We start from the raw sequence: 21474 nt of genomic DNA on the forward strand, positions 1-21474 counted from the left end.
CTCTAAAGTGTCACAAAAGCAGGGGGGACTGCACATCGGCATCACGTTTCAAACTTTATCCATATATGTCTAGCTCGCTTCTAACTCCATGATCACCAATAAACAACTCCCCATCAAGGCAGTACCAGCTGCCCTTAAGCGGTAGTCGAGGCGCAGTCGCCGCCCCCCAGGCCGCCGGCGCACAGGCGGGTGCAGCCGATGCCGAGCTCGGCGACCTTGATGCACTTGTCGTCCTCGAGCTTGGTGAGCAGGTCGCCCTTGCAGTCGTCGCCGTCGCTGTCCTGGTAGGCGAACCAGACGTCCGAGATGGCGTCGACCTTGATGGCCTTGATGTTGTCCGTCAGGGGCGCGTCGCCCGTCGAGAAGCCGTTGAAGACCTTCTTGTCGACCTCGTTGGAGCTGGTGCGGGGGGTTAGTCCAAGGTTTTACTTTTGCGGGATCTGCGATGGGGAGTTTGATGTTACGTACCAGTTCTCGTCGTCGTACATCTTGGTGGCGGCGCCGAGGGCAGTGCTGGCGAGGCCGGCGACGAAGAGGAGAGTGGCAGTGGCACGCATATTGAAGGTTTAAGTTGAAGAACTTAGTGTGTGGGTTTTAAAGAGTGTTTTGTGGTTGTGGTTGTGTTGAGATGTTGTGGTTGTTGTAGAAGCTGTCTGGTAATTATTTTGCATTTCACAGAAGGGATGCAAACAACTTATACTGGTTCGACCTGACTTACATTCGCACTCGAGGTTCATTGTCCTGTTTGGCGATGCGCGCAAATCGTCGGGTGTAGGACCGGCGAGAGGCCGTGGCCGCCTCCAGTTGCAAGTCTCACTTTCATGTCACGGCTGTATTCGTGACAGGCGTGGCGGCCATCAAACGCGACTTGACCAAATTTCAAGCTCCACAGGCCGCTCATGTGGTATGATAACAAGCCCGCACTGTAAGCGCCGGAGATTTACCATGGGTCAAGGTGGTCGGGTTCAACCCGATAAAGAGGCCAGGCGAGGGTCTGGCAGTTTCATGCTGACGCGCCCGAGGCAGTGGTGCCTAACAAAGCTCCAAGGCCCACAGTTGCAGCGGCTTATTCGTTCATTCACAAGCGGATACGAAGAACTTGCGGATAGTGAGCTATGGACCGCTGTGTTGTATACGAATACAATAGTCCGAGGGGGCCCATTCAGGCGCGAGTGCTTAGATAAATCGTCAGGCAGCGCCGCCACGTTTGTCGACCACCTCATCGGTGAGTTTTTGTTCTTTTATCAACTTGAATCTGATCGGGATATATTACACAATAGTGAGTTACCTTCTCCAAGGTCCGAGCCATGAGTCCTGAGCAAGTTCTTGTTGCGCGTGCCAAATCCATCTATCCTCGGTTCCCAGAGTCTGAAACAGGGTCTTGACCGAAGCCGTTGTTTGCTCGGGCGTGGAAAAGTACGGTTTGCCGTCTGCTTCGCATTGCACATGCTCGTCCGGCAGCTTCCCATCGTACAGGAAGTTCCGCACATGGTGTGCCACACATAGAGATGGCAGAGATATTGTGCAATGACCGTATCCCTTGACCTCAACGATCCGTGACCCCTCAAACACCTCGTTTGCCCCCTTTGCGGAAACCAGAGGGCAAACGGGATCATACGTTGTCGAGAGCAGCAGCAGCGGGTGTGCCGTTTTGACCTTTTCCTTGGGCACGAAGGTGTGCGTATGGGGGACGGTCCAAGCCTGCTTAGAGAAGTAATAGTCAAGCTCGGTGTCGGCGAAGAGGGACAAGTTGAAGAAAGGGAGCAACTGGTCCAGCAGCTCGAGCCGATCCGCCGGCCATTTGGCGGACCCCGACGTGCCGTCGTTGAGGGCGACAAACTTGAGCGCATCGCCTAAGCTTCCCCAAGATTCCTCTCTGCCGTAAGCCAGAAACGCCTCGGTAGCGTTTCCTTGCAATAGCGAAGCCAGGTTGGTGGCGAGGTCCCTCCAACTTGCCGGTTTATACAGCGCCGGAAACACGCCATTGTGCCAGACCGCCCAGTAATCCAGCACACCATGCACCGTGTTATTGACGTACACTCCGATCGGTTCATCCTTCAACTTGGCAATCCCGCTCACGACCAACTCCAACAGCTCCTCCTTCGACCCCGCCAGTCCCGCCAGAGCACAATCGGCCTCTCCAGCCTCGACACACTCGTCCACGAACCCCTCAAGCACCCGATCCGTATCAGTCATCATCTCGGCATCAAGCAGGCTCTCATACCAGTCAACCTGGCCCGCAACCCCATCCACAATCACCCGCTCGGCCCTTTCGGGAAACATAGTAGCATACGTCTGACCAAGAATAGTCCCATAGCTAAGCCCCCAATAATACAACCCCTCCTGGCCGAGTGCATCCAAGATGGCATTCATATCGGCCGCCGTCTGCGGGGTATTGATGTACCGCCCATGCTCGCCCATGGTATCGGCACAGGCGCGGACGAACCCCTCCGTCCACGCCCACAGCTCGCCGCTGTCCTCGACGGCCTTCTTGGCGCGCACCGCCGACAGCGCGCGGCGGGCGTCGTCGCTCGGGTAGCAGCTGGCCCGAGGGAGCGACTGGTTGACGCCGCGCGGGTCGAACCCGACCAGGTGGAAGCCGTCGCCGACCACGGCGGCGATCTGCCCGCCGCGCCGGTGCACGATCCCCGTGCCCGAGCCGCCCGGCCCGCCCGGGTTGAGCAGCAGGTTGCGGGTGGCCGGGGTGGGGTTGGGGCTGCGCAGGCGCACGAGCGGGATGGTGAAGGACTTGTCGCCGGGGAGGTTGTTGGAGGCGTTGAAGTGGTCCATGGGCACGGTCAGGTTGGCGCATTCCAGGCTACGGCCGGCGACGGTGCCGCAGTCGGTCCAAGGTATGTGCTCGCCGGGGTAGGTGATACGTGGGTGGGTCCCGAGCAGCCTGCGTATGTAGGGCCGGATGAGGTCGGGAACGGTATAGGAGTATATGAACATCAAAATGAACCAAACGGCCCATTGGCGGGTGGTGAAACGCCATGGAACCTTCTTAGTTTGCTCCTCGGGCGCGGCATCGACGGCGGGTGGCGCACCCGTTATCAAGGGCGCGCTCTCGCAATCCCTTGCGGGCGGGGCTGCTGCCCTCATGATGAAATGCAGTGGTGCAGCCGTCTGCGCGGTTTCTTGCGCTTTACACGACTCTCCTCGTCGTCTGGGGTCAAATGCCTGTCGAGAGTATGTCGGACGACAGGGAAGCCCGGGAAACCAGGAGAGCGGCACGATGACCTGCGGGGAAACCTGGGGAGCCTTACCGAGGCTGAGGCTCGCTTCCACTTCCCAGTCTGGAAGGTCTCTGGTCCGGTACCGGTGGGGGGGGATTCCACCAAATCAGCCTCCAGCATCAGAACGCATAAACGCCAAGGGAGTACGAAGTAACTGTCCTAACTTTCTTTCGACGTTCTTCACCTTGGGGACTGCCACTGGGAGCAGTGCCTTCCTCGGCAACCCTGACCTCTTCTCGAAGGCCTCTCCAGACCTGGTGCATTTAGGAAAGCGTCCGGAATCGACCACATGCAAGATCAGTTCGTAAAGTTCTCGGTAGTTACAGGCAGGTGCCTACGCATGTTCCCACCGCTAATATGGGTGCTGGGACTGGATGAAAAGAAAGTAAACAAAGACCCACCCCAAGAAAGGGGCCAGAGCTTGGAAATTTGCCCTTCCCCAACCTCTCCACCAACTGCTATCATTTCGTCGTATAAAAACATGAAAATAACCTGGCGCCAGTCAGGAGCGCACTTTCCCGAGGACTCTTGGCCTCCAAAACAGGGGTCGGCTCCGAAGGTTGGGAATGTAAAAGGAGCAAACATCGGTGGTTGTACAGTGCAGCCGAAGAGAGCAAGATGATCGTCCATGCAGAATACTCTGGAACGTGATGAACCACATACACAATAAGGCACAAACACACTCACCTTGTTCACATAGTTCACATACTGATGAGTGAACAGCCCTGTATGTATCGCAGTGTATGTTCTGATGTGTGCGGAAGTCTTCCGCTACCTAACTGGAACTTGTTGGAGAGCATTCCTGCCGTTACTGCACATATGAGCTCTCCTGAGACGGGACGAAGTGATTCAGCACGGACTTGACGCGTCATGGGAGGCAGTAACTTGCTCGTGCCCGGCTATAGGGGGGGAGTATTCCGCAACTGCAATTGTCAGTTGCGCCCGCAACAGCAAGTTGCTGGGAAGATATGGGATGAAGCCCAAGATCTCTCGCCTATATATTACCTTGACCTCAACCACTTTCAGTCCACTTCCTCCTCTTCACCACCAGTCCACTCTTCCTTTGGGCAAAGAAAACTACCATCTTCTTGTCTCCAACCTCAACTGCACAAACAAAAACAACTATCACCTCGAACGCCATCAAGATGTTCGCTACCACCATTGCTTCCGTTCTCGCCGTCACGGCCACCCTCATGGGCGCCACCACCGCGACCCCGATCTCGACCGGCGCCGTCGAGGCGGCCGCTGGCGGCGACAAGCGCGCGGTGCCGGCCGCGGGCCGCTTCACGTACTACAACCCGGGCCTGGGCGCGTGCGGGCAGAACCACGGCGACGGCGACCTGGTGGTGGCGCTGAGCCACGCCGACTTCGACCCGTCCACTCCCGGCGGCAACCCCAACAAAAACCCGCTCTGTGGCCGCCGCCTGCGCGCCACATACGCCGGCCGGTCCGTCGACGTCACCGTCGTCGACCGCTGCGAGGCCTGCAACGCCGGCGACCTCGACTTCAGCCCGGCCGCCTTCCAGGCCCTCGCCGCCCTCAGCCTCGGCGTCATCCAGGGCTCCTGGGTCTGGATCTGATTGGGCGCCCTTCCGCCGTCAATCTGGTCGGGGAGAGGAAGGAAATGGGACGCTGATTGGGCTGTCCTTTTCTGAGGAATTGGGGGTCACACTGAGGGTTTGGTCACGGATGACCTAGATCTGGGGAGATGGTGGTGGTAGCTCCTCGGATTAGGCTAGAGGTGGATCGCTTTCGGAAACCGTTCAGTTCCCGCTCTTCTTTTCCTTTCTGTTTCTCGCTGCGTTTGTGTTTCGCTCGCTCGATTGTAGACTTGATCCTTATAGTTGTGATCAGCGACCATCGACGCAAGCTTACCTGGGTACCTACCTGTAATAATATCAAAGTGAACCCAACACAGCGGTGTGTTGGGAACGAACGCATCGCCCATCATTTCAGCAGCATGGCCCCAACTCGCCTTGCGGTCCCGTCTCGTCTTCAATGAAGGAATACCATGACCACACATCCTTTCGAGAGCCCTTTGGTAGCACCTCAAAGCTCATTCTTCCTCGCCGGATCACGTTAGCCTACTGTCAGAACGGTGGCATGTCCCGTCGGTTCTGCTTCCACGCCTCGTGGAACCCCATCCTGGCTCAGATGGGCCCGATGATGATACGGTCCATGCAAGATGATCTTCCTTCCCAGGATGGTGCAGTGTGGAGGTCAAGGCAAATGCGCAACGGCTTCCTTATGGTCCCCCTTTTCTCCACCCAAAACCTAACATTAACTTCAACCTCGACTCCACGTTTGTTAAACAGCTCCCCATGAATTCAGGCTTGTCGAGAACACAAGCAGGATATTATTTGCTGCGAATAACCCAATAGCCCCAATCTCGCTAAGGTCCCTAAAGCAGTTAATGGTCTAGGGTTAAATTTCTTTCTCTAGGTAGTCTCGAATTATTTCAACTCGGCTTTCCTGCCATGGACGGCCGTATTGATTTTGCGAGTTCTGGTAAGGACTTAACCCCAAGGCGGCCTATATCTGGTAGCTAAGTACCTACCTACCTACGTAGGTACCTATCTTGGTTTTGCTAGCGACTGTAGCCCTAACACCGACAATGCCACCTGTGCCCGACATCGCACCCGACTGCCGGCTCTACACCACCCGCCGACTCTAACAAAGGCACCGGCAGCGTCGCCACGTCTTTTGACGGCGGCCACCGCGGTTGGAAGAGGAAGGGTATACGAGCTGGGGACTACGGCAAGGGATGAAGAGTGCAGGGCAAAATACAAGGTTGGGGGATTAACGTCGTCGTCGCTGGTGTTTGTGCATTTGAGGATAATTACCTACCTAGGTATCACGGCGGCAACGCTGCCGGAACACTGCTCTCATGTCGGCAGGCACCACGCGGCGCCAGGGCACAATCCAAGGGTTGCCCAAAAGATGTGGGGAACTGATCCTGTGTGCACTGCCTCGAAGCGATTGACCGTCAGCATCTTCGCTCCAAATAGACAGACACCTGGCGACCTCTGCCAGTGAGGCACATTTGAGGCTGTGTCCCCGCTTGGCGCCCCAAACACAGCTGCCTGAAATCAACCCAACGTGCCATCACCGACTCCCGTCCCATAAACTCTTGTCGAGCCACCTTGCCATTGGCATTAAATCCAAGTTTCGCCATCACCACAGACACAACTGGGAGCTCACAAGCGCTCACAAGCGCACCCGGTCCCGGCCCATCACAACCCGAACTGCAAAACCTTTAGCGAACCACCACAACCGCCCAAACCGGCACATCACCATGGCACCAATCGCCCGCATGCCCATCCAGCCACCGGCGAACCTCTTTTCCACCCCGCCCGCGCCGTCGCGGTCCCCATCACCCCCGTTCACAGCAACTACGGGCCCCACCGACCCGACCCAACGGCCCCACCCGGCGACCGCCGCGCCGGGCCCCACAACAAAACCGGAACAGGTGGAGCCCGGCTCCGGGACCCCGGAGTCCCGCGGAGACAACCACCACAACAGTAACAACAACCACAACAACAACCACAGCCACAACAGCCACAACGCCAACAACAATCCACAACCCCCCCAGTCCCAGTCCCAGCCTAGCTCCGAATCCCAACCCCTCCTCCTCCAACCACTCCCGCGCGAGACATGGAAACATCAGGCGCCGCGCCCGGAGTGGACCGACGCCCTCGCGCGCGAGGCGCGTGACTTTTACCGCCAGGGCCTGGCGCAACAGCAGCGGCGGCGGGTGAGGCGGCGGGTGGTTGTCGGGGTTGGGTATGCTGTGTTGTTGGTGGGAGTGGTGGCTATTGTGGGGTGGTGGTGGGGCTGGGGGTGGGTTTGTGGTTCCTGGGAGGGGGGAGGGGGTAATGGGGTGATGGGAGAGGGGAGGGGTTGATGGTGATGATGATGATGATGATGGGGTTATGGATCGTGAAGGGGCGATGGATGGGCTGACGGGGTGATGGATGCGGTGTTTGGGGGGTTAGGAGTTGATGGGTTGTATTGTATGTTTTCCGGGTTGTTTAGGATACCTTAGGTTTTGTTGGTCTGCTGGGGGTTTGGAATTACTCGGATTCATTTTCATGGAGTCTTGCATCCTGACATGGATGGTTTCTAGACCGGCAACATCTGCCACGGCATGGGGGTGTTTGGATGACATCACAAACTACGCGAGAGACTTCGCGAATAGGTGCATCACTTGTGCCTTTGTTCGCCCGTATGTCTTCCCAAGTCTCGTCAGCGAAGAGATTCGCGGGACTGTAAGAAACTCGAACGAACGCGTTCGGTCACAATCTAAAATTTCTCAATTCAGTCGCTCAGGCGGACGGGCCGGGATGGAGCGGCGCCGGGGCATCTTTGATCACTTTACCTAGTTTAACAACCTCATTGCATCATTGTCAATTAGTAAAGTAGATGCCACCTGTACCTTCTTCTTAATCTGCGAGCCCCTTTGGTAACCGAAACATGATCTAACGGTACCGGCTCTAGCCCACTAGTTTTCTATCGTCTTTAACATGCTTCCCTTTATAACCTATACTCTTGACAACTTGCTATTTGGATTATACTTAGTTGGGAGCACAATCTATGTCTCTAAACCACGTTTGGTAGTTTCCCTGATTCCACTCTAAGTACTAGTAGTGTCTAAGCAGCGCCTAAGAAAGACAGAAAGAGACGGTGTAAATGACCAAGTAGGGTTCGCGGGGGCAACTTTTGTGTAAAACACCGGGTTAAGTACGAGATTACGAAGGTGGCTATAGTATATACATAGAAGAGTACGTGGATTGATGATTTAATGTTGATCAGACATGTACTTAAGAAGCGCGAAATTGGGAAATAAGGAGGTCAAGTACCATTTCAGTACATGTAGGCTGCGGCTTCCAAACTCGCTCTCTTTTCCTTGCCAGCTTCCCTAATCTGTCGACCATGGCTTCAAATTCGTCATATTCAGTCACTCGTACCCGGGGCTGCTTGATCATGGGCCTTTCATCTGCCGTAGGGGCATTGTCAAGTACGTCATGCATCATACGATATTGATGTTTGGTGGGGCACTGCAACGAACACTCCGAGCAGTTCCGAATTCCCGTGGAATGCGCAACAGGGCCTTGCTGTGTGGGATCTGACAAGTACGGGGGAAATTGTTCTTTGCTCGATGGCCCAGTGTTGATGCGTCTCCTCCAATAGGCACCGAGCTTTTGTTTTCATGACGACTTCAATGTCGCCGGTGACCGGGCATACACGGCGTCGATATGCTGTTGTCAATCGATTCTTACAAACACACCTAGGTACGTGGGTCGCTTTCTGGCTATCGTCCTAGTTCATACCCGCTTACAGCTGCAGCCCAGGCTACGGCACACGCTATTTATATGGAATTGTTCGTTTTGTTTTCTTCCACTTATGAAATGGAGCTGGATGATTTGGAGGTCGTGCCCCACATAGCATTTCGCTGATCCCGCTCGCAACGGACCGAATTCCAGATTCCCGATGCGGGAAACCCGGGACGAGGAATCCCCGAGGGACAGGGCATGTCTTCATGGGCCAACGAGCACACACGGTCAGCTTGCGAGCAAATGGCGCGCCTGCTAAACACATCCTCGATGCCGGGGCCTGACGAATGGTTACGTAAATGGGGGTTCTACGGCTCGCTAGAGGCCTTTGGCTTGATTGCGTGCTTGAATGGGCCAGTCGGCGGCAGTGACCCATATGAAGTAGTTATTTGACTTTGGAAGTACGCACAGTTTCGACGCGGTGTTCCGAGCGGCTTCGATTTCTTGTTCCTCAACGGCGGAACCCGGTGTGGCGTGACACCGATCGACAGACCTTGCAGCAAATGCGACCCGTCTTCCCTTAACAAGTAACGTACGGTACGAAGTACGAATACGTTACCGTAATTCGTGGCTGGCGTGTTTGCCTGCCCCATGCCGCCGACGAGACATGCACTCCGCCGCCTGGAAGGTTTGGGATCGCCGCCGACAGGAAATTCTTGTCTTTTGACGTGAGGAGCTCTCGGTTCGCACCGCCAATTGCGGTGCAATATATCACGCAGTCCATGTTGCGGGAAGGCCAGCATCCCGCCACCGACTTCACCAATCGCCTCGATGGTCAAGCTTTTTCCCCGCATTGAGGCGCTCGACCTGGCGGCGGCGACCATGGCCAGCATGACGCCTTCCGAGTTGCCAAGGGCCTTTCCTCACGGCCTGGCGCTGGCACCTGGAAACTTGGCGCGGAGCTCTGCGTGCGCCACCGGCACTCATGGTTGGAGCGAGCTGGATCGGTGCTTTCGCGGCCGCCGACTTGTTATTTTTGAACACGAAACGGGACTCGGCGTCAGTCATGCGTGCAATGGAAACAAGGCGGCCTTGAAGCGACGGTCCCGAGTTCGCTTGAACGGTGGGACTTTTGGGACTTTGGGAAATGGCGGCAGAGCATCCGACCTGACCAATCCAGCACTCCATTTCCGTCGGCTCGAGGAGACGATTTCAGCGCGATGAACCGAGGACGACTCGGAAGCCGAACAAAGCGTTGTGAAGCCAAGCCTCAAATTCCAGCGGCACGTGAAAATTTCCTTCCTTTGTTCTCTCAACATCGTGTCGATGGAGTCATTGTAGATCGTGACGGATTATTGTCGACTCGAAAGGCTGACAAGTCCACATGATGCACGGCGGCGGAGACTTTCGGCCCGATCCCCAACCGCTCCCTGAAGCGCATGATCCTTCAACGCGGACGCGGCGGTTTACCCCAACTTGGCTGCGTGGCGCGGACCGACGGTCACACGGCGTTGGGCGTCAACAACGTTACCATCATTGGCAGGGTCGCGGCAAGATGTCAAATGAGAGGATCATATCGTCAAGTCCAGCTCTTGCAGGTGAACAGAGCGTGGTCATTTTTCGAAGCACAAACTCAGCCCGGTTCGCCCGACTCTGGGCGCGAAGATTGGGCTGTCGTTGGAGTTCGTGGCAGTGAGGAGATTCGAGTGTGGCGTGAAAGTGGGGGATGCAACTCTGCTCTGGATTCCACACTTTCGGTCGGGGTTTCGCAGAACTTTCCCGGAGAAGCGGGTCTGTTGGTGTTGGTGGTGGAGATCACGAAAAGAAGAGAAGGACAGAAGGCCGCCAGCGGATATCTGGCCAATTGCAGGGCCTCAAGGCGACCGTCAGGCCGAGTCAGCCACCATGTCGAGCATGTCATTGACACAAGCAAAAGAGGGGCCCCAGATGCGTGCCATGTGGAAAGCCAAAAGCTGGCAACGAGCAAATGGAAAAAGGCTTCCAAAGTTCCATGATTCTGCGCGAAATTGTGGGGTGAGGTGCCCGGGGAGGTCTTGCAGGGCCGGCCGGGCACCCGGGCCAGAAAAAGCCCAGGAGCCCAGCACCCGCCCAGCCAGCTTTCCCCAGAAAAGGACCGTTTTTAGCCGGCGAGACCTTGTTGTTGATGTCCATTTACTCCAGAAACAAACTAGGGGCCCGATCCAGAGCATTCGACCGGCCTGAACGACAGGCTCGCCACACTCTACACAGCGACTACACTACCTGCATAGTCACGATAGTCCATCGTGGCGGGTCGGGTGACCGGCGCTGCCCGGCGCTGACCGTTGACAAGGACGAAACGGCCGAGGCTTGATCGAAATCGAGCAGGACCGCCGCGTCAAAAAGGCCGAATGTCCGCCGTGGGAGGCGATGCACCCGGCAGTCGCGGGACCTGCACAACATGGAGAAAAGCTCACGTGCTGGAAGCGTTCTTCGTCCGAATTGCGTTCGAACAAAGGAGGCGATTACATCGGATACGAAGAGGGGAGCGGGAGGGCATGATGCAAACGACCTCGGGAATGCACCCAGGTCGCGACGGCTGAAAGTTTGACGCAGTTGGCGATTCGTCAACCTGGTCCGGCGCCGCGAGCGTCACAGGACGCGGTTTTGCCATGAAGGATTTTTGATTGCTGCCGGGATTGGGTCCGCGTTCGGCAAGGCCCCGGTCTGGGACCTCGGGAACCCCTTGCAAATCATCCGCCCATTTATATCCGTATCTTACAATACGGTACGTTACGCTGCGGTTGGCTGCCCGTTTGATGATGTGTGCAACCCTCCAAGGAAAAAACCCAGCGAATCGAAGCCGGGTCTCGGCAAGGCAGCGAATGGATGCAACGCCGCGGACCGAATCGTCCAATTTCTAGGCATTGTCGAGTCATGAAGTGCTGCTGCCTCCGTTGGCCTGGCCGCCGTCGGTCCCTTCACCCCATGGGGAGGACCCCATTTCGGCCCTTCCACCAGTTCCCACTGCATCTGGAGCATCCCCGGAGTGGAGGGGGTATGTCGTTTTTGCTGGGGAATTGGAGATGCGGGTTGCAAGGTGCTTGTTGCACCATGTGCTCGTGGAGCGTCGCCGGGGGATTGGTAAAGTTTGGGAAACTAGCGCTGCTTGGGGAGCGAAGACGTTACAACGAGCCAGGGGGGCGCCGCAGATGCTCGGCGGTATTCTGCATGGCCCAATCCCCATGGGGCCAGACTGGATCCCCGCACACCCCAATGCATTCGATCCGGCGGGACAGCGGCGAAATACCCCAAGCTCGCTGGGTGCCAAGTCGGGGGTAATCGACCGTCCCTGTGATTTGAGTGGCCCGCTGCGCCGACACATGCAATTCCATGCAATTCGGGGCCAAAACCAAAAGCGACCCCCGTTGAGGAGGCCAACATGCGACATTCGTTTGCCTGGGGTTTCCTCCAACAGCGCCACTTTTGATCACCAGCACCAAATACAGAACACTCGTTTACCGTTTACCAAGGTACCCCAGGCCGTTCGTTCACTCTTTATATCCTCTATCCCTCCCCCTCTTCCCTCCCCCGTCGATCTTGTCCTTCTTTTTCTCTGCCATTCCTTTCTCAAAACACCAATTCTTCTCGACAAGGAAGGGCAAGTCATCACCATGTCCTCCAACGAAAAGGAGGCTGCGGCCCCTGCCACTGCCCACGTCGGCGACCTCGCGGTAACCCAGGACGTCGAGCGGATCGAGGCTCCCGTCACCTGGAAGGCCTACCTGATCTGTGCCTTCGCGTCGTTTGGTGGTATCTTCTTCGGTTATGACTCGGGTTACATCAACGGTGTGCTCGGGTCCCAGATCTTTATCGACGCTGTCGAGCATGTCGGCGCGAAGGAGGTTGGCGAGTCCAACACCTCGCTGATTGTCTCCATCCTGTCCTGCGGTACCTTCTTCGGCGCTCTCATCGCCGGTGACTTGGCCGACTTTATCGGCCGCAAGTGGACTGTTATCTTTGGCTGCCTCATCTACATCATCGGTGTCGTCGTCCAGATGATCACGGGCCTCGGTGACGAGCTTGGTGCCATTGTTGCCGGCCGTCTCATTGCCGGTATCGGTGTCGGCTTCGAGTCCGCCATCGTCATTCTGTACATGTCCGAGATTGTAAGTTGGACAAGGTTACCCCCCCTCTGCTCCCGGAACGTACCACTAACCTGATCTACCATCACAGTGCCCTCGCAAGGTCCGTGGCGCCTTGGTTGCTGGCTACCAATTCTGCATCACCATCGGTATCATGCTTGCGTCCTGCGTCGTCTACGCCACCGAGGGTCGCCCCGACACCGGTTCGTACCGCATCCCGATCGCCATCCAGTTCGCGTGGGCCATCATCCTCGCTGGTGGTCTGATGTGCCTGCCCGACTCGCCCCGTTACTTCGTCAAGAAGGGCAAGCTCACCGAGGCTACCGACGCCCTCTCCCGCCTGCGCGGCCAGCCCAAGGATTCCGAGTACATCCAGGTCGAACTCTCCGAGATCGTTGCCAACGAGGAGTATGAGCGGCAGCTCATTCCCTCCACCACCTGGTTCGGCAGCTGGGCCAACTGCTTCAAGGGCTCCGTCTTCAAGGCCAACTCGAACCTGCGCAAGACCATCCTCGGCACTTCCCTGCAGATGATGCAGCAATGGACTGGTGTCAACTTCATCTTCTACTACTCGACTCCCTTCCTCAAGTCCACCGGCGCCATCGCCGACACCTTCTTGATCTCCATGGTCTTTACCATCATCAACGTGTGCTCGACACCCATTTCCTTCTGGACCGTCGAGAGGTTCGGCCGCCGCACCATCCTTTTCTGGGGTGCCCTGGGTATGCTTATCTGCCAGTTCCTCGTCGCCATCATCGGTGTTACCGTCGGTTTCAACTTCACCCACCTCACCAACCCCAATGACCCCGAGTCCAGCATGGCCGACAACATCTCCGCGGTCAATGCGCAGATCGCCTTCATTGCGATCTTCATTTTCTTCTTCGCCTCCACCTGGGGTCCTGGTGCGTGGATCGTGATTGGTGAGATTTTCCCGCTGCCGATCCGCTCGCGTGGCGTCGGTCTCTCGACTGCCTCCAACTGGCTCTGGAACACCATCATCGCCGTCATCACCCCCTACATGGTCGGCGAGACCCGCGGCAACATGAAGTCGTCCGTCTTCTTCGTCTGGGGCGGCCTCTGCACGTGCGCCTTCGTCTACACCTACTTCCTCGTGCCCGAGACCAAGGGTCTGTCGCTCGAGCAGGTCGACAAGATGATGGAGGAGACCACCCCCCGCACCTCGGCCAAGTGGAAGCCCACCTCGACCTTTGCCGGCCGCCAGGCCTCCGACGACGCCTTCCTCAAGCAGCACGGTGACACCAGCGTCTAAACGGGGCTCGCGCTGCTTGGCCCGGGCATTTCTTGGCTGTTGTCCCAGGATACCACCGCGGCATAATATTACGTCGTTTTACGAATTGGATACCATGATTCGACGAAACAAGCGCTGGTTGGATGAGGACAGCGAAGCAAGTGTTTTTGGCGGGGAGGATATGTGTCTGAAGAGATGTGGTACGAGCTACGTCTCTTTCTGTTCTTTGTTACCGGGACAGAATCCCGACTTTGTAAATAATTCCCTAATGTCTCGCAATCTCGAGCAGAATTTGTGAAGCTGTTCTCCCCCCAGTCACTCTTGATGCCATGTTTGCGTGTTTGCGCCATCGCCCCGTCGCACCGATCGTCAGGGCTGAGTCGAGCCCCTGAGCGGCTGGATGAGCGGGTGGCAACCCCACCGAGGTACCAAGTATCCTTGAACGCTGACGACTTCCAGGGGTCTTTGCACCACCTGGATGGATGGGCAATTGGCAGAAAATCGAGCACGTTCACACTGCCCTTTTCCGACTCTGCGACCATTTCGAACCGGCGAACAGAGTCCCGGTTGCACGATGAGTCGTACATACAAAAATGCCACAGGGTTGTCAACCCCGAAGGCAGTGGAATGCACGCGGATTGGACTCTCCCATTTCTGCGAACATGGCACAGATTGAAACGCGCATTGAATGGAACAACTTCCGGTAAATTTCAAGGGGCCCGGGGATTCAGGTCTTCAAGAATGAGTTGCGGGCATCCCGGTTCGCGGCGCCCCCTGAGCCAATGCATGTCATGTGACCGCCACCGCGAAATCGAGGCGTCCGCCACCTCCACAATCTCCAGACACTTGCGTGCAGCTGGCGCAGGCCAAGCAACTTGGCAAGCACCCAGGCCAACGGCTGATCAGCCACTCAGCCCAGGAAATCCCAGGAAATGGCTGCAAAAACACAACTGCCGTCAGCCCTCAGCATGCCGCCTGGCGGGCCCCCTCGTTTATCACGCGTCGCGTCTCGGCAACCCGGCCAAAACTTCCGCGCTGCCGCCAACTTCATCAACCGGGTCTTGTTGCCGTGAGGGGAATTTGTTTTCCCGAATGGCATTCCTGCCCCGCCTCGCAAGCATCGTCACATGGATTACCCCGCGCAGTTTGACGCAATTCGTCGACGACGGGTAACCAAGATGGAGTTCTCTCACTGCCGCGAGCGGCACGGCGGGTGTTCTGCATCACGGATGGACCTAGACTACGCCAATTGCGGCTGACATTGAGGGAAGCATGATGAGATCTACCCCGAGGTCGACTCGACCAGTTGCTGGCTCCGCCGTATATAGCTGGTCGCGCCCATCCGACAGCCAGTGCCACCCTCCCTGACTGGAATACATTGTCGTGCATCGAGAGCGTTTCACCGAGATCACCATCCACTATACAGGCGACGCCGAAGGCCTGGAACTGGTACCTTCATATCGGAACTGTCGACAGATTGCATACACCCCGTTGCACGCCGAGCGTTGCACATCGCGCTTCGTACGCCCTTCCGCCATCGCACGCTGCACAAGACACGAACGGACCGAATTGCCCGGCTCGCAACGCACCGCGCCGCGTCTCACCCCAAAAGTCTCACATTACCTCCAGTCCAAACGGTGAGACATCCCGAGCGAGCAAGCCGGGCCGAGACCAACAATCCACCGGCCGTTCCAGCCTCAAAACTAACACATTCCTCCCCTAGCCGCCACCATGCCTCTCCCCGCAGGTGTCTACCGCGCCGACCACGTCGGTTCGTTCCTCCGCCCGCAGCCGATACTGCGCGCCCGCGAGACACTCGACACGTCCACGCCTATCGCTGCGGCCGACCTGCGCAAACTTGAGAATGAGCATATCACCATGGTGGTCCAGCAGCAGATCGCCAGCGGCCTGCAGTCGGTGACGGACGGCGAGTTCCGCCGCGCGTGGTTCCACATCGACTTCCTGCAACACCTGGCGGGCGTCGAGCGCCACGGCAGCCTGTCGTCGACCAATGTCACCTCGCACGGCGTGACGCCGCCCAAGCTGGTCGTCGTCGGCAAGTTGGGGCACCCCGAGGGGATCCAAGTGGAGGACTACAACTTTGTCGAGGGGGTGCGGCAGCAGGACGCCGCCGCCGCCGCCGCCGACCGGAAGGTCACCACCAAGGTGTGCATCCCCAGCCCGACCATGGTGCACTTCCGCGGCGGGCGCGAGGCCATCTCTACCGAGGCGTACCCCACGCTGGAGCCCTTCTTCGAGGATCTCGTCAAGGTCTACCAGGCCGAGATCGCGGACCTGTACGCCGCCGGCTGCCGGTTCGTGCAGCTCGACGACACCAACTTGGCTTATCTGTGCGACGAGGGCATGCGCTCCGAGGCGGCCAAGCGCCATGGCGAGGACCCGCAGAAGCTGACCAAGCACTACGCTTCGCTCATCAACGCCGCCGTCAGCCAGCGGCCCAAGGATATGGTGATTGGCATCCACTTGTGCCGGGGCAACTTCCGCTCGCAGTGGTTCGCCGAGGGCGGGTACGAGCCCGTGGCCGAGGTGCTGTTCAAGGAGCTCGACGTGGATGTCTACTTCCTCGAGTACGATGACGCTCGCTCCGGGGACTTCTCACCGCTGCGCTTCCTCCCGGAGAACAAGACGGTTGTGCTCGGCGTCATGTCAAGCAAGAAGGCCGAGCTGGACGACAAGGAAGACATCGTCAAGCGGCTCAATGAGGCGGCCAAGTTCTGCCCCCGCGGCCTGGACCAGCTGTGCCTGTCGCACCAGTGCGGCTTCAGCTCCACCATGGAGGGCAACGACCTGTCCGAGGAGCAACAGTGGGCCAAGGTCAAGCTGGAGGTCGAGATTGCGAAGCAGGTTTGGGGCGAGGACTTGTCCCTTTGAGCGCAATTTAGCATGACGGATTAATGAGTTTCAACATTGATACCCTTCGCTTTTCAACCGCGAGCGACATTGGATACAGCGTGTATATAACGACGTGGCTATTGTGGGAGGAACATGGTCCCCTCACCGAAAGGTAGGGCTCCTGTTCCTTACCGCGATGTGTAAATATTTTGCTCAGCCTTTGGGTAAATAATTAGATTCATGAACGTGGTATTCACAATGATCAACGCCGCCACAATCGAGCCGGGCCTCTCATGCCACCGTGATAGCACGTAGAAATGCGGAGCTCTCGCAACCCTCGCGCACCTTGGCGATGGGGGTGAGATATGCCTCGCTGTTCCCCTCTTCGCCTTGGAGCTTCCGCACGTATGCCTGCGCAACTCGCAACCACATGGCCTTCTCCGCCTTGCTCGCACCCTGGCCCTCCCAAACCCAAATTGTCCTGCTGGCATCGTCCAGCACAAACACATCATCACCATCCAAGTCCGCCCGCGAAATACCCCCGCCATCCTTGACCAGCCCAAACTGCAACTGCCCCGACTCATCACTCAACCTAAACAGCCTCTTCGCCCTCACCCCCTCCCCACCCGACGACGACGAACCCGGCCTCGACCCCGGCGCAGCAGCAGCACCCACAACCGGCCGCGGCGCCTTGAGCACGCCAAACCCATCCTCCTCCCCACCGCCCAGCATCGTAACCACTAGCCGCGAGCGCGACTCCGCCTGCGACACCACCTCCACATCCACCCGCTTCGCCAGCTTCATCTCGTGCACCACCTGCGCCGCCTTGGCCTTCTCCATCGGCGAGCACCGCCCGCCCTGCCACACCCAGATCTTCCCCCCTTTCCCCTTCTCCAACACAAACACATCCCCCTCATCCAGACTCTCCCACACCGGCTCCACCTCGCACACCACCACCGAATCGGCGCTCGCCGCGCTCGGGTGCTTGAACACCCGCAGCAGCGTCACCACCTCCTCGTCCTGCTCCCGATCCTCCGGATCGCCGACGTGTCTGAACCCGGAGGCCACGCCGCCGCGCCGGAAGGTCAGCCGCGGAAAGAGCGCCACAAAGGCCCCCGAGGGCGAGGCCTGCAGCTCGCGGTGCTGCGCCGCCGCGCCGTGCAGGAACGAGTCCAGCTCGACCGTCTTGTAGGCCGCCGTGCCGGCTTCGTCTTGCGAGGTGTGCGCGCCGAGGAGGAAGTGGATTGCGTGCGTGAGTTTGGGAGGTTTGTCGGCGTCGGTGGTTGAGTCGGTTTTGATTTGCTGTGAGTGTAGGATGATGTAGCTGTCGCCGTCGTAGAATTGGCCGTGCGAGGTCTTGGGGACGGCGACGACGGCGAAGTTCTCGATGCGCCAGACGAAGAGCCCTGCGGTGAGGCCGACCCGGCCGTCGTTCCAGGCGGGTTCTGTCTCGGCGGAGGCGTGCTTCACTTTGTGGTCGAGGTCGGAGCCGATCAGTTCGACGTTGCTGTCTTTGATGTCGTACTCCTTGAGGTGGACGAGGCCGGCGTTGGGTGCCATTTTGTCTGATGGGGGTTGAGGTTGTGGATAGTGAGGTTGATGGTTGGGGTTTGGATGTGAGTTGATGCCTTTCACTTTCAGGGGTTTGAGTTGAGTCAAGGGTGGGTGATTAGAGAATTGAGTTGAGTTGAGTGAGGGTGAGATGGACCATGGATGTTGGTGACCCCTCTTACTTGGCCGATCGCTTGTTTCAGACACCCATCCACTCTGCGCCGCTTTCGGGAACGTGGCAAAAGTAAGATATTATTAGAGCTGGCTTGAAACACCAACCCACGTGGTGTGTGGCACCTCACCCACCCACTTCAAGTTGTTGACCCACAAGTTCAGCTCCTGTTCAGGGATACACACCGCACACGCATGACAGGTTCTGTTGCTCGCCTTTCAAAATACAACACGAGGAACGAGAATAATACCATGGTTACCTGTCAAGCTAAACCTTCGCCGTTCTCCTATTTCTTGGTTACCTCGCCCAGTTGCGCTCCCACGAACCACCCCCTATTCCCCCACCTTCTCGGCCGTGATCTTCCTCAAACTCTCCAACCCTCATAATCCCAAGTCTTGAATGGGGTGATTGTTTCGGTGGCGAGTCCCAGTTGCTTTCCTCGTTATTGACTTGCACCTCATCTATCCGTAGGATTGCGTCCATCGAGCCCAGATCTTGTAATGGAATGAACGTGCCGACTGGGCCACTCCTGCTGCTCCATACCTTTGCTTCCTGCCCAAACCGCGGCGACGATGGGAAAGAGAAGTTGTGAGGCAAACCAGACCCGCTGCGTAATCCCATGAGCCCCCTCTCAAATGCGGCCTCGGAGGGTTTCTCGATGAGCTGCCGGAGGACAGGGATGGATGCAGCTATGATGATGGCCACAGGTTCGGCGAAGGTCCAGATAACCAGGGAAACAGTGTCATCTTCATCTGTTAGTCGGTTTTCGGGATTCTCTTTGCATTGCGTATGTCTTACGTGTGACATCCAGCTCGAAGTTCTTGCAGTCCATCTGAGTGATCTTGACTATTGCTATCACCCCAGAGCTTCACAGGACGTTAGTGTTGAATTACCAAGAGCAAAACCAGATGTTGAGGGATAATACTAACAGAACCCCAAAACTCATGGCCACCCCTAGACTGATATTTTGCGTCGTCTTTCGCTGTAGGTGCCAAACAAAAGGCCAAGGGATGATAGCAAAGGCGAAGTCGGTCAATGCTGACCACACTAAAACACGTCAAACCAGGGGCTCTTATCCATGACGACCGAGAGTCTCACTTACCTGCCCCAAAGATGGCAAACCTCCAAACACCAACTTCTTCGATGCAGATCTTAACTAACCGATCTTGCCAGACGATGACCCAAATAAAGGTGGCGAAACCCAGAATGATGAGGTTGGCCGATATGACAAGCCCCCAAGTGACCGTCCTTTGCCAGCGTACATTGAGCACATCGAGCAGCGTCATGGCGATTGCCGTCTTGGCTACCGCGCCGGCACTGACGGCAAAGAACTCGGACACGGCGATCAGCTTGACGGCCTCGGCGGGGCTGGACTTGAGGTCGGAAAGGTGCTGACCATAGCCACGGCGGGTGGCAGCGATGATCAGGACCAGCGAGATGAGGAGGAAGATCTGGCCAGAGGTTAGCCAGGAGCACACTCATTCCCAGCCTTATGGAGGCCGTGGAGATGATGTTGCAAGAAGGATGGTCGCCTGAAACCTACGCACGACACGATCAGGGTGTAATCGTCTTTCCGGATGGGTCGACCACGTCGATGCTTGGTAAAGATGCGCAGTGTTATGGTCACTGCCGAGAGGAACATGAGGGCCCCGAGGGAGGATGCCAAGGCTATGATCGCCGTCATGGCTGTTTTGAAATGCCGTCGTCGACTTGCCGTGGCTTGCTCGGGGAGTAGTTGGAAAACGCAGCGGGTTGAGGAAAGTTGGAGCTGAGCAAAAAGGTTTTGCAGAATCCAGCTCAGCTAAGGCCAGATTTAACTGGAGTAGGAAGAAAATCTTGCACCTCACTTGCAGACTGGCGAGGGGCGCGGGCACGACCAAAGGCGAAATGGATGGAGTCGTGATCTGAACTTCACATGAGCGGGTCTGTCCCAACCCATAGCCCATGTTATCAACACCAAGTCCACACAAGTCAATGCCGCTGTTAACAGGTCAGGGTTGTAGTAACTTCACAATGGCATCCTTGTGGAGGATACCCTCTCAAAAGCAGAGAGTCGAGCCCCTTGAGCCGCATATACATGAACACCAATTCTCGCGTAAGGCTTGATTTTACGGTGAAAGAGTGGAATGTTTATTTAACCTTATGCTTTTAACATTGTAGTTAAGTTAGAAAAGAGGCGAGCCTTTGTACAACTGGTTGTTTGCTGGTGTGAGCACTCAAAATCATGATCCAAACTTCCTGATGAGACAACGCAAGGCTCGCTGCTTCCTTGTACCTATTATAGATTCGTAGAACAAGGGGTTTGTACACCGGAGCATGACAGAAGAGGGCAAATAAGGGTTTGTACCTAAGTTACCTTTAGTAAATGTACCAGGGTCCTGGACGATTTGGGGTGAACGAGAAGCTAACGGGGTATCAGTACGCGTTCAACCAACCGCCAAATCAGGGGCTGGTACATTGCATATGGTAGAAACGATAAAGATTACCGGACGAGCGACCTGTTCAGTGTGTCAATACGCAAAGGTTCATCGTATAACCCCATCTGTATATTCCGTCGGCGCTCCTTTCGGGTGACGGGCTGGTTTCAGTTCGAGATCGTCTTCCCTCGCAACGAAACTTACGCGCCAACCCCTTGAGCAACCCCTATTTGTTCTGGGAACATCAACGGCACGGAATCCGCCGACACCCATTCGGTGATGAGTCTAGATCTTTCGACACAGCCGGCCATGTTGGCCAACCTCTATCGCTTTCTGGCCCCAACGAGTGGCTGAGCGCCTTTTGACTGGAACTAGTGTGGGTACTCAAGAACATGTCGGGCACATTTTGGGCGGCTCGAGGCTTCGGTTGGCGCCTGGCGCCGACCTGTTGGTTCTGATTCAGATCACTTGGCACACACACGATTTGACCCAAGCCTATGGTTCGTGCTGCAATTTTAATCGATGTTCTAGGCTTTTCCCGACTTGACTCGCATGCGACTGCAGGCGGCTAGAAGAAGGCAAGGCGGCTCGGTGTGGGC

General features: G+C 57.0%; 10 protein-coding genes across 10 annotated transcripts; 6 read left to right on the plus strand and 4 right to left on the minus strand.

Annotated features, from left to right (window-relative positions):
- Positions 1-42: 42 nt before the first annotated feature.
- On the minus strand, positions 43-984 carry B0H64DRAFT_363398 (uncharacterized protein). Its single transcript, XM_062801802.1, has 2 exons — positions 469-984; positions 43-399 (listed from the first exon to the last, which is right to left on the minus strand). Exons 1-2 carry the CDS (start codon positions 555-557, stop codon positions 135-137), a joined length of 354 nt encoding a protein of 117 aa, XP_062656583.1. The 5' UTR covers positions 558-984; the 3' UTR covers positions 43-134.
- Positions 985-1101: 117 nt separating this feature from the next.
- B0H64DRAFT_403417 (Alpha/Beta hydrolase protein) lies at positions 1102-3226 on the minus strand. The gene has a single exon (XM_062804307.1). It carries the CDS (start codon positions 3100-3102, stop codon positions 1285-1287), a length of 1818 nt encoding a protein of 605 aa, XP_062656584.1. The 5' UTR covers positions 3103-3226; the 3' UTR covers positions 1102-1284.
- A 1155-nt stretch (positions 3227-4381) lies between these two features.
- B0H64DRAFT_444370 (RlpA-like double-psi beta-barrel-protein domain-containing protein-containing protein) lies at positions 4382-4816 on the plus strand (the record flags this gene model as incomplete). Its single annotated transcript, XM_062806778.1, has 1 exon — positions 4382-4816. The coding sequence occupies one exon, from the start codon at positions 4382-4384 to the stop codon at positions 4814-4816; it is 435 nt and encodes a 144-aa protein (XP_062656585.1).
- Positions 4817-6531: 1715 nt separating this feature from the next.
- Positions 6532-7401, plus strand: B0H64DRAFT_444371 (uncharacterized protein; the record flags this gene model as incomplete). The annotated part of the gene is made up of 2 exons (XM_062806779.1): positions 6532-6990; positions 7363-7401. 2 exons carry the CDS (start codon positions 6532-6534, stop codon positions 7399-7401), a joined length of 498 nt encoding a protein of 165 aa, XP_062656586.1.
- A 2274-nt stretch (positions 7402-9675) lies between these two features.
- On the plus strand, positions 9676-10743 carry B0H64DRAFT_205535 (uncharacterized protein). The gene has a single exon (XM_062799333.1). It carries the CDS (start codon positions 9949-9951, stop codon positions 10522-10524), a length of 576 nt encoding a protein of 191 aa, XP_062656587.1. The 5' UTR covers positions 9676-9948; the 3' UTR covers positions 10525-10743.
- Positions 10744-12162: 1419 nt separating this feature from the next.
- Positions 12163-13903, plus strand: B0H64DRAFT_326240 (general substrate transporter; the record flags this gene model as incomplete). The annotated part of the gene is made up of 2 exons (XM_062800728.1): positions 12163-12657; positions 12725-13903. The coding sequence occupies 2 exons, from the start codon at positions 12163-12165 to the stop codon at positions 13901-13903; spliced, it is 1674 nt and encodes a 557-aa protein (XP_062656588.1).
- On the plus strand, positions 13833-15086 carry B0H64DRAFT_205414 (uncharacterized protein). The gene is made up of 2 exons (XM_062799332.1): positions 13833-14082; positions 14172-15086. Exons 1-2 carry the CDS (start codon positions 13998-14000, stop codon positions 15053-15055), a joined length of 969 nt encoding a protein of 322 aa, XP_062656589.1. The 5' UTR covers positions 13833-13997; the 3' UTR covers positions 15056-15086.
- Positions 15087-15412: 326 nt separating this feature from the next.
- B0H64DRAFT_205366 (uncharacterized protein) lies at positions 15413-16900 on the plus strand. Its single transcript, XM_062799331.1, has 2 exons — positions 15413-15519; positions 15606-16900. The coding sequence occupies exon 2, from the start codon at positions 15614-15616 to the stop codon at positions 16772-16774; it is 1161 nt and encodes a 386-aa protein (XP_062656590.1). The 5' UTR covers positions 15413-15519; positions 15606-15613; the 3' UTR covers positions 16775-16900.
- Positions 16901-16997: 97 nt separating this feature from the next.
- Positions 16998-18521, minus strand: B0H64DRAFT_363410 (uncharacterized protein; the record flags this gene model as incomplete). Its single annotated transcript, XM_062801803.1, has 2 exons — positions 17411-18521; positions 16998-17216 (listed from the first exon to the last, which is right to left on the minus strand). The coding sequence occupies exons 1-2, from the start codon at positions 18293-18295 to the stop codon at positions 16998-17000; spliced, it is 1104 nt and encodes a 367-aa protein (XP_062656591.1). The 5' UTR covers positions 18296-18521.
- Positions 18522-18755: 234 nt separating this feature from the next.
- On the minus strand, positions 18756-20142 carry B0H64DRAFT_476674 (uncharacterized protein; the record flags this gene model as incomplete). The annotated part of the gene is made up of 4 exons (XM_062808162.1): positions 18756-19204; positions 19257-19304; positions 19561-19909; positions 20002-20142. The coding sequence occupies 4 exons, from the start codon at positions 20140-20142 to the stop codon at positions 18756-18758; spliced, it is 987 nt and encodes a 328-aa protein (XP_062656592.1).
- Positions 20143-21474: the final 1332 nt, after the last annotated feature.

The sequence above is a fragment of the Chaetomium fimeti genome (assembly GCF_033439085.1).
Source record: "Chaetomium fimeti strain CBS 168.71 chromosome Unknown B0H64scaffold_6, whole genome shotgun sequence".
In the NCBI taxonomy this organism is placed as follows: domain Eukaryota; kingdom Fungi; phylum Ascomycota; class Sordariomycetes; order Sordariales; family Chaetomiaceae; genus Chaetomium; species Chaetomium fimeti.